This window comes from Palaemon carinicauda, chromosome 3 (genome assembly GCF_036898095.1).
Source record: "Palaemon carinicauda isolate YSFRI2023 chromosome 3, ASM3689809v2, whole genome shotgun sequence".
Classification (NCBI taxonomy): Eukaryota; Metazoa; Arthropoda; class Malacostraca; order Decapoda; family Palaemonidae; genus Palaemon; species Palaemon carinicauda.
In genome coordinates this window covers 114,952,191-114,966,386 of record NC_090727.1, presented here as the reverse complement: position 1 = coordinate 114,966,386, position 14,196 = coordinate 114,952,191, and the positions used below count along the sequence as shown (strand labels likewise).

Sequence of the window (14,196 nt, the reverse complement as noted above, 5' to 3'; positions counted from 1 at the left end):
CACAAGAATGGCATTCGTCTGCTGCGATACCTAGACGATTGGCTAATTGTGGCAGACTCAAGGGAGTCTCTTCTCCATTGAGACAGACTTCTCGCATTTTTCCAAGATCTGGGGATCGTGGTAAATTACGAGAAGTCTCGCCTGCAACCATCTCAAGACGCACTCAGTACTGTATATCTAAGATTGCGAATCAGGACCAGACTAGGCGAGATCTTTCTGTCCGAAAAACGAATAGATGACCGATATAGATACCCCAGATCGTCCTCTCTCGAGATAATTTGCCATCACTTACACAGACTATTGGAGCATTTAACTTGTCTAAAGAAGCCAGTTCCCAACGGTCGTCTCCACATGAGATCTCTCTAGTGGCATTTAAAGACCTTTTGGTCTCGGCAATTGGACCCCCACAGAGTACTTGGGTACCAGTAGATCAAGAGCAGAAGGGAGACCCGAGATAATAGGTGCTAGACACCAACCTACTCAGGGGAGTAGACCTTCTCTCTCCTCCCACGGATTTGTTGGTCTTTACAGACACTTCAAAAGAACGTTAGGGGCTCACCTGTTGTACCTGGACAGTGATCCGAAACCGAACAGCACTGCCACATAACCTCCTGGAAATGAGGGCAGCTTTTCTATCCCTCAAGCACTTCCATCGGCTCCTTTCAGGGCACTCGGTAATGTTGATGAGCGACAACACTAAGGTAATGGCATATCTAAACAAGTAAGAAGGTACTTTTTCTTGGCAGCTTTGCCTTCTGGCTATGGAAATTCCATGTTGGGTGGAAGAGAATTTGATCTGTCAGCCTGGTTTATTATTATTATTATTATCATTATTATTATTATTATTATTTTTATTATTATTATTATTAACTGCTAAGCTATAACCCCTGTCGGAAAAGCAGAATGCCTCAAGCCCAGGGGCCCCAACGTGGAAAATAGCCCAGTCAGGAAAGAAAACTAGGGAAAATAAAATATTTTAAGAAGAGCAACAACATTAAAATAAATATTTCCTAAATAAAGTATAAAGACATTAACATAACAAGAGGAAGAGAAATGAGATAGAATAGTGTGCCCGAGTGTACCCTCAAGCAAGAGAACTCTAACCCAAGACAGTGGACGACCATGATACAGAGGCTATGACACTACCCAAGACTAGAGAACAGTGGTTTGATTTTGGAGTGTCCTTCTCCTAGAAAAGCTGCTTACCATAGCTAAAGAGTCTCTTCTACCCTTACCAAGAGGAAAGTAGCCACTGAACAATTATAGTGCAGTGAAGAAGAATTGTTTGGTAATCTCAGTGTTGTCAGGTGTATGTGGACAGAGGAGAATCTGTAAAGAATAGGCCAGACTATTCGGTGTATGTGTAGGCAAAGGGAAAGAACCGAAACCAGAGAGAGGGATTCAATGTAGTACTGTGTGGCCAGTCAAAGGACCCCATAACTCTCTATTGGTAGTATCTCAACAGGTAGCTGGTGCCCTGGCCAACCTATAAGACAATCTGAGTTGGAATGCTCGAATAGTTGGTACAGAGTGATCTTTGTATCCCCGGATAGCCAAATAAATCCTGATTGTAGGGTTTGCCGATAATAGACTTGTTTGCACCGTCCCTCAACCCAAACCTTCTGGTGTGATGTTCTCCAGTACTGGATGCCTTTCAACATATGTGGGACAACATGGACATCTATGCGTCACCCCCCACCATCACTGCCTAACGAGGTGATTTCTCATCAAGGTAAGGTCATTGCAAGATCTGTCGATTACCCTGATAGCTCCATTGTGGCAGCAGGCAGAATGGTTTCTAGACCTTTTACTTCTGCTGACAGAGGGAGGGAGTTGCCACCCCTGCACAACCTGCTTTGGCAACTAGTTGGAGAGATTTTCCACAGATCATTCACTTACAAATGACTTCACACCTGGAGGATATCTAGTATATCCTCTTGCAGAGAGGCTTTACGCACACCGTGTCAAAACAAATGTCTGGGTATTAAAGGCATTCGTCTATGATAGTCTACCAGGCAAAATGGGATTGTCTTCTGGGGTTGCTGTCATGGAGGAGGTGTCTCACCACTCGATGCTACTATCCCCTTAGTAGAGGAGATTGTTATACTTTGGGAGGAAAAACTCTGCTCATAGCAATGTTGGCCGTGAAAGGTTACCACTTGGCCTTGAGCCTTGTCTTTAGACTGAATGGAGTTGACATTTCTTCCTCGACAGAATTTTCTTTACTTATATGGAGTTTTGGGCTTGCATGCCCCCAGTTAGAAGTTATACCTCCTTTGAGGAACGTTAGTGTACTACACTCCCTGAAAGAAGCTCCTTACAAACTGACGAGTTAAGCATCGGATCGTGGCTTGACTCTTAAGACAGTTTTCCTTCTTGCCCTTGCCTCTGCCAAAAATGTCAAGGGGATGGGGGCAAGTAATACTTGGCAGCATCCCAGAGTTTATTACTAAGACTTGGAATACTGTACTGCTGTAGCAGACTTTAGGTTCGGACCCTTCTAGCAATGTAACTGATGAATAGATCAGCTGTTACTATGTCCAGTGAGAGTTCTAATGTGCTGTCTCAAGTACACATCAGGAGCTTGTCCACAAATCAGGTGTTTGCTTGTGAGTACGGGCAGGGTTAAGAGTAAAGTCACGAAGAACACGATCTCCTCTTGGATTTGGCAGGTCATTATCTGTGCCTTAAATTCTAACTCTTCTATTGAGAGTAGATAACCCAGAGCTCTTGACACTAGGGACGTAGAGTTTAAAAGAAACTTCTCTGTGGTTCAAGTACTTCAAGCAGTTGTTTGGCAAAGTGAGGCAACCTTCACTGCCCATTACCTGCAAAACATAACTCACAGGAACCTAGGTACCTTTACTATGGGCCCACTGAACAAGAAGTTTAGCTACCTCAGCACCCTTACAGGACTAGTAGAAGTCGGCCAAGGGCGGATATTACCTGGTATTAGTCTGGGATTAATTGTGTGGTCTGAAATATCTGATATATTTTATGTCTCCAGTCTCCCTGCGAGGGGGAGTTGGGCAATGTCTAGGTTTTAGTTTGAGGGTGTAGAATATCACTCCTTACTCTTACCTGATCAAGTCACAGTGCTTGCTTTGCACACATTCATCATGATTGGCCAGGCCGTCAGACTCTACAGCATGAATATCATGGGGTGTCAGAGTACTCCTCTCATGCTTGACTAAGCACAGAGTTGTACCCCAGTTCAAGTTTCCAACTAGTTGGAGTTTGGAATTCAACCCACCTAAGGGTAAGTCTCCATAGTAAAGAACCTATCCCTCAAGGAGTCCTGTCTGCAATCAAAATTGAGGGATGTCACTGGCGAGTGTGAGTTTATGGCTCCAGATACACTGAAATATGTATCCATAGTACAGTAAAGAACTCAAGTTTGTATAGTTAAAAAAAATACAAATTACTTCCAAATTTGTCATTTCAAGGTGGGAGCTGGTACTTTTTAAGAATAGAAAAGACGAGCTTTTCTGGAAGTAAATCACATATCCATGTAAATGAAAATATTTTGCTCAAGGTCCCTGTGATGTTTCTAATGCTGAGGAGAAAATCCTGAAAATTGCAGCAAACCAGTGTTGACTTTCATTGGTATGACCAGTCACTTTGTTATCGATCTTCACCTCTTGCCCAGCTGAATGATGAAAACACTCCTGATCAATTTCCTCCCACATATGCGTGGGAGTGACAGTACGTACCAGGAACCTATCTACAGTACTTTTCCCAGAAGTGGCATGAAATTATCCTTGACCTACTGTATCTCTCTCCATTTACATGTGGGAGAGACAGCACATACCTAGAACATTTTTTCTCAGGAGGTCAATTCTAGTATGTTCGTTAGGTTATATATTGTGAACGTTCTCTTCCATGAGAATTAGTTTCGGTATGCAGTTCACGTATTCACAGCACTTGCCTGACTCAAGGTGATTGAATACCTTGCGCCTGTTCTTCCATGACTTTCAGGTCATAGAAGTTTGACATCTGCTTTGTTCCAGCATTCCCAGTACATATTATTGGTGGAAAGGGAACCCAAGGAACCCAAGATTGTTTTCATAGCTTAATGGACCATGAAATCTTTTAATTTTCGAGCGCCGAGTTTTCTTAGTACTTTTTCACTTCGTGTTTCTTGTTCACAGGAACATTCTGATTGTACTCTCCCAGTGAGACTAAGTCTCCTCACAGTTGTTCTTCACGGTATCATTTCCCAGGGGATTGGTTGTGTGTCATGATCTTGAAATATGACAGACAGCTGTGATTGGGAATCATAAGATTGGCAGCCATGATCGGGAATTATGTGCTCAGTAGTAGCAATTGGGAATTGTGTGATTGGTAGCCACAATCGGGAACTTACACTCATTCTTCAGGTGTTAATTACCTTCAAGTCACTAGATAACTAGTTCACCTATTTCTGTTACTGTTTCCTTCCCATTGCTCCTACCACCCCAAAGAGGAGGAGAAAGAGAATGTCGCTGAAGCACAAGACGATTGATAGGACAGTCTTGTGCAAGACTTCCCCCAATTCCTCTGCATGACCAGCAAGTTGCTTTTGCAGTCCAGGAAGTCTGCACCATTTTGGTCACCTTCCACAAACTTCCTCTCTATACTTTAGCCTCTCCTCCAACTTACCTGGTTTACCTATTACTCAGTCTTTGGACAATTTTAGTTTCAGGTTACATTGATGCTCCCCCCTACTCGTGCCAGTAAAACTGTCCCTCTGATGCTCCTCCTATATGTGTCGGTAAAACTAACCTTCTAATGCTCCCCCTATACATTCCAGTAAAACTGTCCCTCTGATGCTCCTCCTATATGTGTCTGTAAAACTAATCTTCTGATGCTTCTCCTATACGTGCCATTAAAACTAACCTTCTGATGCTCCTGCTATACTTACCGGTAAAACTACCCTTCTGCTGGTGTCATCGTAGAAGGGATTGTTCACCAGGCAGAGCCTATGCAATGAATTATGGTTCTCCTCATTTTCTATTGCCGAATAGCTCCACTCGGTCTCAGCTGTATGTAGTATAACTATTACTTAGCCGGATTTAAACTGTAGCTAGACCTTAGACTGAAGAGCTCAGATCCCATCCCAATGGAATATCAGTCTAGGCTTGGGAGTAGGTTCAAATGGTCTTCTCCCTCTAGGAACTCAACCCCTTAGGGATATCACTCAAGTCCTAGACTCTCTCAAGCTCGCCCTTCCGTACCCTTAACCGGATATCAGATGGGACTAGACTCCTAGATTATTCACAAGGCATTACAGTTAGTGTGCTGCATGACATGTCATATGTCAAGAGTTCTTCTGAATGAAGGAAGACCTTTCTCACCTTGTCCAGCTTCCAGCGAGGCAAAATTCCAATCTCATGTTAGTGGGGTTGCAGAATAACACACTACTGTGTCCTATCAGGCCACGGCAATGCTTCTTTATAGAGCTTGGGTCCCCTTGCAGAGGACAAAAGACGCTTAACCATTCCAAAAGGGTACAGGTGAAGATATCCAATAGCATTTCTGCTTCTGACAACTGCACCTTAAGCCATGATGATCCATTGAGATTCTGGAAGTATCTTCCTGGTTCAAAAGCATGAAGTCAGGGATATCAGATCTACCTTAACCTGCAGGAAGAATCTGTCAGTAGCGCTAGTCCTGAAGGTAGGATTCTGGTATGACTGACAACCTTTGCTGCCTTCAGGTCCCGTGGTAACCATATCCTTGGTCCTACAGTAGCTTCCCAAGTTGTGTTGCAAACCTATCTTCCTCATGGAACAAGTAGTATCTTATCTAAGAGAGTAATCGCGACATGAGTTTAGAAGGAGAGGCAGAATGTCCGCCATTCTCCTCCCTCCCCTCCCCATTAGGATGAAAGTCACTCTATTATATGCTGTATAGGACATTTCCTCATGACAGTGACTTTTCTCTAGAGTTCTGTACTAAAGTATCTCGCCCATCTTTCCAGGCAAAGGGAAGGATGTTATGAAATATTTGCAACCCATTTTTAATAATGACATTATACAGTATTCAGACATGATATCCTTATGGATATAGGTTCTTTCATTTCCGCTGGTAGGGACCTAGCCTAGCAACGGGGACACCGTCGTGCTCAGGTTGTTAGGAGGTTAACAGGAGTAATCCCTTTTGCTCTTCTCCAAGACCAAATTACATTGACATTTTCCAGATCAGTAAACCAGTCAGATTGATGTTAAGAACTTGCTCCCTCCTAAGGAAGAGTCTTCTATTAAAGGTTGAACTTATCTATTATATGTAGGAACAAATCACAAATTTTTAATGATTTTTTCCTAACTACAGTATACAAACCTGAGACCTTGAGTTACACTGCCTGTCTCAATCACTTCACAAGTCGTCGGCGCCCACTCGTGTCCGAGTATTGGGTTCTATCGTTAGCCATCAGCCTCCTATCTGTGGGGTGGGTGCTTATGCCTGATGTGGCTGTTAAGTCCTAGTCTGTGGTGGAAGAGTCGCGGACAGTGTTCACAAGGGAGGGTAGGTAGTGGGCGGGGCTGTTCTAAACGCTCTCTCCTTCTTCTCCTCCTAGCCTCCTCATTTTGTCTCCTCCTCTCCTCGAAGTCCACGGTGCCATGGTGTACTGTACTCCTCCAGGTTTTCCTGTCCCTGGCTGTTTCTTCCCATGAGGAAGGATCGATGTCAGTTAGAGCCAGGGTGCGCTTTAGTTGATCTTTATAGCGCATTTTCGGGGCTCCTCGTGGTCTGGTGCCCTGGGTCAGTTCTCCGTAGAATATTTTCTTTGGGAGCCTAGATGGATCCATCCTATGCACGTGTCCTATCCGGCGGTGGTGGATGATGGTGGCTTCCACGCTGGTCAGCGAGGCACGTTCTAAGACTTCAATGTTGGTGGTGTGGCTCTCCCAGGGGATTTTCAAGATCTGCCTCAGTTTCATTTGTTGGAAGCGTTCTAGGTTTTTAAGATCGTTTCTATATAGCGTCCATGTTTCACATGCATACAGGAGCGTGGAGAGGACTACTGCCCTGAACACCATTATTTTGGTGGTCATTGTCAGTGCGTGGTTGTTAAATACGCGGCAGTTGAGTCGGCCAAAGGCGGAGTGGGCTGCCCTGATCCTGTTCTCCACGTCCTTTTTGCTTGTGGGAGCTGATGTTAGGATGCTCCCTAGGTAGGAGAACTGGTCCACCTGTTCTAACGGTTGGTCATTCACTGTGGTATTGAAGTTGGGGAGCATCAGTCCTGGTGGATGTTGGACGAGAATCTTGGTCTTGTCTGAGTTGACTTGCATCCCAAAACGTTCGTAGGGAGAGTTGTATGCATCAGCTAACGACTGCAGGTCCTCTGCCGTCTGACCTGGGGTGGCATTGTCGTCAGCATACTGCAGTTCTCGCACTGCACACAAGGTGGTCTTGGTTCTGGCGCGGAGTCTAGCGAGGTTGAAAGCGCCTCCATCCATGCGGAAACGTAGGTCGACTGAGGGCGTGTCTGGGGGAATCTCGTTGAGCATTGCTGCGGTGTATAGCGAGAAACACGTCGGGGCCAGAACACAGCCCTGTTTCAGGCCGCCGTTGATGGGGAATGGGTCTGAAAGAGAGTTCTGGTGGCACTCTCCCAACCATTCCGTCATGGAGGGCACGCACCAGCTTGACAAAATCGGGTGGGCAGCCATATCTTTTGAGGACAGCCCACATGGCAGGTCGAGGTACTTTCAAATCCCAGAAGATGAACATTATGGGCTGTTGTAGTTGTCGCGCACAGAAGATCATGTCTATGGTCCCGCGGGAAGGTCGAAAGCCGCACTGGGACTCTGGCAGGACGTCTTCTGCGAGAATAAGGAGGCGGTCAAGGAGAATCCGAGCGAAAATCTTACTCGCGATGCTTTGTAGTGATATTCCCCGGTAGTTGTTACAGTTCTCCCTGTCTCCCTTCTTGAAGATGGTAATGATGTTTGCATCGCGGAAGTCACTGGGGGGGGGTCTTGGTCTCCCATATTTTCAGTATAAGGAGCATCAAACGGTTCCTCAAGCCGGGGCCACCGTGAGTGAGGAGCTCCAACGGGATGTTGTCTGGCCCTGGGGCTTTGCCGGGCTTCATGCGCTGCAGGGCCTTGTTGAAGTCATGGATGGAGGGTGGTAGTGCCATCCAGTGACGGACGGGATGCTGCGGGGTCATTCGCAGGAGATCGTCTGGGGTGTCTGCTTGGTCATTGAGGAGGTTCTCAAAGTGAGACCTCCACCTGGCCAAGATGCCCTCGCTGTCGGTGATGGTCGTGGCCCCATCCGCGTCCTTCAGGCTGCCCACTGATGACCGTGTGGGACCGAATATTTCTTTTGTTGCTGCATAGAAGCTGCGCAGGTCATGTTGGTCAGCGAAACTCTGTATTTCTGCAGCTTTTCTTTGCCACCAGGTGTTCTGGGCTTCACGGATACCTCTTTGGCAACCAGCTTCAGCCACCTTGTGAGCACATTTGTTAGCTGTTGTTGGTTGGTTTTCCAAAGTCAGGCGTGCTTGTCGTTTGGTTTCAATGAGAAGAGAGATGGTAGCATCATTCTCATCAAACCAATCCTGCCGTTTCTTGGTGGTGTAGCCTAGTGTTTCCTCCGCGGCATGGGCCATGGCGTTTCTGAGGGTGGTCCAGTGGTGCTCGACAGTGGCCTGACCCACAGGGTCTGCGAGGTATTGTTCGCAGGCCTCCTTGTAGTTCTGTGCCAGGTCAAGGTTATGCTACCTCGTTAAAAGTGTAAATAGTCGTTCCAGCTTCCTTGAAATCATACTCCTATATTAAAGGTCTCGGGTTCTTATGGTTAGGAAAAAATACAAGTTAATTCAAACATTTATTTTTAAGGTATACCTTTATTTCTTGGTGTCTTATCTTGTTAGTGCTCATAAGCAAAAGTTTTGGGAGTTCATAGTCGCTGAAGTATTTTCAGTTGGATTTTTTCTTTGGAACAATACATTTTTTCAGTAAGCAATGTGCACTTAAAGAACTTTTTATATTAAAGTACCTTGAACTAAATTTCTCTTGTAGTGAATTTCCTAGTACCGTACAGGTACTTGAGATTTCACTTAAAAAGTATTCATAATATAGTGTCTTTAAAAATGCATCCAGGCTCGGGGGTAGTGTTTGTGCCTCCTAGAAAGAAGGGTGTTTTATATTGATAGTAATTGATCAGTGTTTTTTCTAAGTTACTTGTTGTAGTTGCTTTTAGTGATAATTTAAGGGTCATTATCATGTATAAACGATGGCTTTTTATTCTAGTTTATTATTGATCATGGTATGATTTATTTACAGTTATTGGTGGTGGCATTTATGCCTTCAACACAAATCCTAATGAAAGAGATTTCCAGGATAAATTGCGGAGATATATGAATGAATCGTCGATGTTGAGTGAAAAGATAAGAAATTCACAAGTTGATGATCATTTCAGTTATTTAGCAGATTGTTACATTCATGGCTTGGTAAGAAGGTAAGTTTACTATTCTTTGCAGTCCTTGATTTGGATACCTTTTATATTTTTATCATTATCTGGTTGCTTTTCTATTGTCTAGGACTGTACAATGCAAGGATGTGTAAACCATTGATATTAATATAATCTCTGTTAAATGTTATATTCATTAAATTGACTGGCAACAGTTACACAGGGAAAGGTAACTACGGTAAGTCTTTTTGAGTAGTACATGCGACCTGGTCTTAAAACCAAGAATGAGTATGAGAAGCCTCTTATTAAATGTTCAACCTTTCTTAGCGTGTACAGCCACAACTTATGTTTAAAAACATTCAACAGTAGTACAATAACAAAGTAGAAAAATGGTTGTATTACAAATATAGGTAAATTATAGTTGCATGTAGATTTATAGTTTAGTTTTCCATAATCATGTGATATTTATTACTTTGATTATATTAGTCTGCTATGAGGAATAAAGACAAAACAGCAACACAAATCCAGATATAATGTAAACTTGAACAAATATACTGCATAAGCAAATCGTGACATAACTTATAGGTTTAGTTTTAAAGGTACTTTTGAAGTCAATACTATGTAATGTTGGACATTATTAACAGCTCTACTTTTACTTTTTACAGCTACATAGTAAATTTTGATACATTTTTACATTTTATTGATATAAAAGTAAAGTCAAAATCATATGAATAAATGCTATACAGTAGTTCACGTGACCAATATTTATGTCTATGCAACAAATAGACTATGAGCAAAACTTAATAATGAAATTTAAAGATCTTGTTTTATATACAGAATGTGACGTTTTATATCCTAACGTATCTCATAGCAAAAATATTTGTGGCTGGTGTAGTTGGGAATGAATGTTCATAAAAGGCTTTTGATCACCGGATCTTGAGTCTTTGGTTGTGTTCTTTCACAGTCTTTGCTTTGCTTCTAAATCTGTAATTGTGGAATTAATGTTGAATTGTTTAGTTCCTTTAATAAATATTTTGTTACTAAATTCAAGTTTTTGTTTTTATCTCTCATGCTCATATTAGTACTGTACACTACTTATTATGCTGGACTATTTTATTTCATGTAATTGACCAATTTTTGTAGGGTACCCTTATTAATTTTCTCTATTCTTGCACCCTGTTTGTACCTCCCCTTATAGTATTAAATACCAAGTGTATCAGATTCCTTAATTTTGCAGGGTAATGTATCATGATTATTTTAATTTTTCCCTTTGTTAGGTAAAGTTGTGTTTTCATGGTTAAATCTTTTTTTATAATTGTGAGGAAGTGGGTAGGTTTTGAGGTAAATGATACTCTCAATGTCCTGCAGGCAAGTACAAAACCAGTTAATGCTACATACTTTCATTATTCTCTCTAAATATCTAAGTATTCACAGGAATTTCTGATTTTTTTTATATCAAGTGCAATTGCTCATTTCAGGTTAAGTTTGGGATTTCTGTCATTGCTGTGGGTGGACAATTATTCGAAAGTATGCGGAGTGTTCAAGAGCCGATGCGAATATCTGAAGCCAAGATACTTGACGTTTCATGAACGTGTGGTCGACATAGGTTTCTTGGGAAATTGGTGGTTCTTGGAAAAGAAAATGGAGGAATTTGATATCAACCCTGCTGAGTGGGAAGAAAGTAAAGTTGAAAAAGAAAATCAGGTGTAGAGATTGATAATTCTTAGGAATGGTTAGTCACTACTAATTTTGTTATTTGTAAAGTTGACCTTTTTTTGTACATTAGAATGAGTAAGATTGAATAATCTTTGAATGAAATATGTTTTTATTAATGCAAAGTATTATTAACCAGATATTGAAACCAAATAATCACTGACTTTTTGGTCTCTTAATACAGCTTTCCCTGTGTGTGTGGATGAATTGAGCTAAAAATAAGTGATTTGTGAAATTTGTTACCTCCTATATGCTTTTTTTTTAAGTAACAAGGGACAAATTTATACATTTTATATGGTTATTACATTAAGCTTTACCTGCTTAATGAATGAAGCACCCAGGTAGACATATTCTACTGATTGTTCAACCAGACAGTAATATTATTTGGTTTGTCCTGATGAAATAGAAAATTTTTAAGGTCTGGTCTGGGTTTTTTGTGGTTAAGGAATTTATTTGATTTATAAATAGTGCAGATTTCAGTTTATTTCTGTGCTTCTAATCTGTTATTCAAGCTCTTTTTCCAAAACATTGTGCGTGACTGGGATTGAGCAGTCCTAGCCTTTTCTAAGAGACAATTGTCAGAGAAGAGATAGGAGTAGTTTCTTGCACAGGGCTCCTTATGTCAAGATTTAATTATTTTTTCAGCCTGTAAACATCGGGTGATCATATTTTGTTGGTATTCTAGTAGTTAGGCCTTTTTATATCAGCAAAAAAAGGTTAAATGGCTTTTTATTTTACTGGGTTTTGCAGATGCACCCACTTAGCAGCATCCATGATGCAACTGCCTTACCACTGAACTTGGGGTTCAGGCCCTACATATACCCATACCCTTTGATTCAGGGTGCTGACTTTACCATGCTCTTTAGTGTTGATTAACCCATTAGGAAGCAGCTGCTACATGTGACGTGTTGCACCAAAAGTGGCACAAGTGGCACAGCGGTTGTGCTTTCAAGGATAAAAGTCCTTTAGTACTGGACAAGTCAGTGATTCTGGGGACAACAAGGAAGGGTTCTTGGAATCTAGGAAAAAGCCTCTGATGCTGGGAAGAAATCATCGTTTGGTACCCAAGAGAGTTAATGGAAGACCGGAAAGTTAATCTACAAAATAAAGCTCATTAACGGGAAGCAGAGCGCTGCCTGGAGGTCTGCCTCCAGGTGCTGGGCAGCTTCCCCTTCTGAGGGAAAATTAACCTCTACCAAGTGTTGGGCAACTTTTCCTTCCAAGGGAAATTTGCTGACAGCAGCAACAGGGGTTGGTTGCCTTTCCCGCCTGTGGGAGAGACTGCCTTCCCTATGTACTCTCAGGGTACAGAACAAGTCTCTTTAGCAGCCTGCTGCAGGACCGCTTGCAGTCGCTTCTTCCATAGAAGTTTCTCGTAGGCTTTTATTCTTAGGGTTACTGCCAACCTCGTGCTTTTGGAAACAACGAAAACTCTTGCGCCGGAGAAACCTATGTTTTTTTACGAGAATGACTAGCCTAATGCGCTAGCGTGCTTAGCCCCTCACCCAGTTAGGTTAGAAGATAAGGAGCGCAGAGTGCTACCATCTACGAGCTTCCTTACTGACTCGCCCTCACTAGGAGTTCAACACTCGCCCACAGTTACATGCTAGAACCATTTCTCATCACAACAAACAGGTGAGGGAGTTCAGCGCCTAACAAGAGCTACGTGTTAAACCCCCCTCTCACCACAACATACAGTTGTTCCGTAACTGGAATACAAGCCATGCTATTTAATAGTGGTATTACTTTCGGCGCAGCTGAAATGCCGAACCATTGAAATTTAATGAGAGTTTACTACCCACACCGCTAGTTAGCGGGGGTAGGGGAGGGTAGCTTTCTACTCCCCCCCCCTCACACCTGTGCTTGAGCTCGCTTTACTTTTGGCTCGGAGCGAGAACGGTTGTTCTCTCTCTCTCTCTCTCTCTCTCTCTCTCTCTCTCTCTCTCTCTCTCTCTCTCTCTCTCTCTCTCTCTCTCTCTCCCCTCGCCTATTTTGGACTGCCATTAATTTTTGTCTTTTTACTTACTTTTCTTATACTTGTAAATATATATATAAACATTCTTAATGTTTATGTATATATATGTGTATAGAAATGTAGTAAGTTTTCTTTTCAGTGTTTGTGCTGTGTGTGTGATATCGACACTTGCGTAGTAGCAAGGCTAGCACAGTTCCACTTCGTGGGGAATGGCGTCTCCCTCTCTGGTCCATCGGTCTTCCCGTCGGCATATATCCGTTAACTCGGCCGCCGCAGGGGAATCGTCATCACCTGGACCCTCTTCATTAAACTATTGTCTTCGCCTTTAACTCTTTTCCTACTGGAAACTTGGATTCTGAGCGAAGGGAATGTGGCCTTTTAAAGATTAACTACGGTCTCTCTCTTCTCGAGATCGTTCACCTTTACTATAACAACGTACTATTGCGGAAGCGCCTTTCCCGTGTGTGGGTTAGGTTGCTATTCCGTTTGTTTGTCTCAATTATTTTTAGTGAAATCTAATTGTATTTTAACTTTTCAGCTTTCTCCTAGGGTCTTCCCTTCGGGGGGTCAGTGGTTCTCACTATTAGTGAATATTCCCAGATGATTTGAATAATTATAATTCTGTTTTTATTACAGTTACTCCGCTCCCCCCCTTCTCCCGTGGATGTCATCTGGGGAAGGAAGGGCGCATACTTAATTCTTATTTTATGTTATTCTCTCGGGGTCTCTTCAGAGTTCCTGCCTTGGGAATTTCTGTTAAATATTTAATTTTATTTTCCCAGTTAACTATGCAGTTTTTTTTCGTTTGACTAAAGAGTGCCAATGAAGCAGAGCTGTCCTGTTCATGCCTGGGGAATCTGCTGTCACTGCCGTCCCTCAGAGGACGTCGTCAGGGGCGTCATCCCTTCTCTTAGAAGTACTCGCGTGACAACATGGCCAGCACTTCAGATCATCTTAGAACGCTAAAGGAGGTTCGCCTCCAGGGGTTGGACAACTTCCCTTCTGAGGGAGGTTTCCTCCCCAGGTGTGAGGTGGTTTTCTCCCTTCAGAGGGAGAACTTCCCATACCTTAATAAATTCATCGCCTCCGACTACTGTTGC

General features: G+C 42.7%; 1 protein-coding gene across 2 annotated transcripts in view; it reads left to right on the top strand.

The window, feature by feature from the left end:
* Nucleotides 1-14,196, top strand: part of LOC137638414 (mitochondrial import inner membrane translocase subunit Tim29) — a 56,582-nt gene that overhangs the window by 24,097 nt on the left and 18,289 nt on the right. For both annotated transcript variants that reach the window (XM_068370464.1, XM_068370463.1), the window contains exons 4-5: nucleotides 9,282-9,456; nucleotides 10,887-11,140. In XM_068370464.1, coding sequence (XP_068226565.1) covers nucleotides 9,282-9,456; nucleotides 10,887-11,118 — 407 coding nt within the window. In that variant the 3' untranslated portion in view covers nucleotides 11,119-11,140. The remainder of the gene's footprint in view (nucleotides 1-9,281; nucleotides 9,457-10,886; nucleotides 11,141-14,196) is intronic.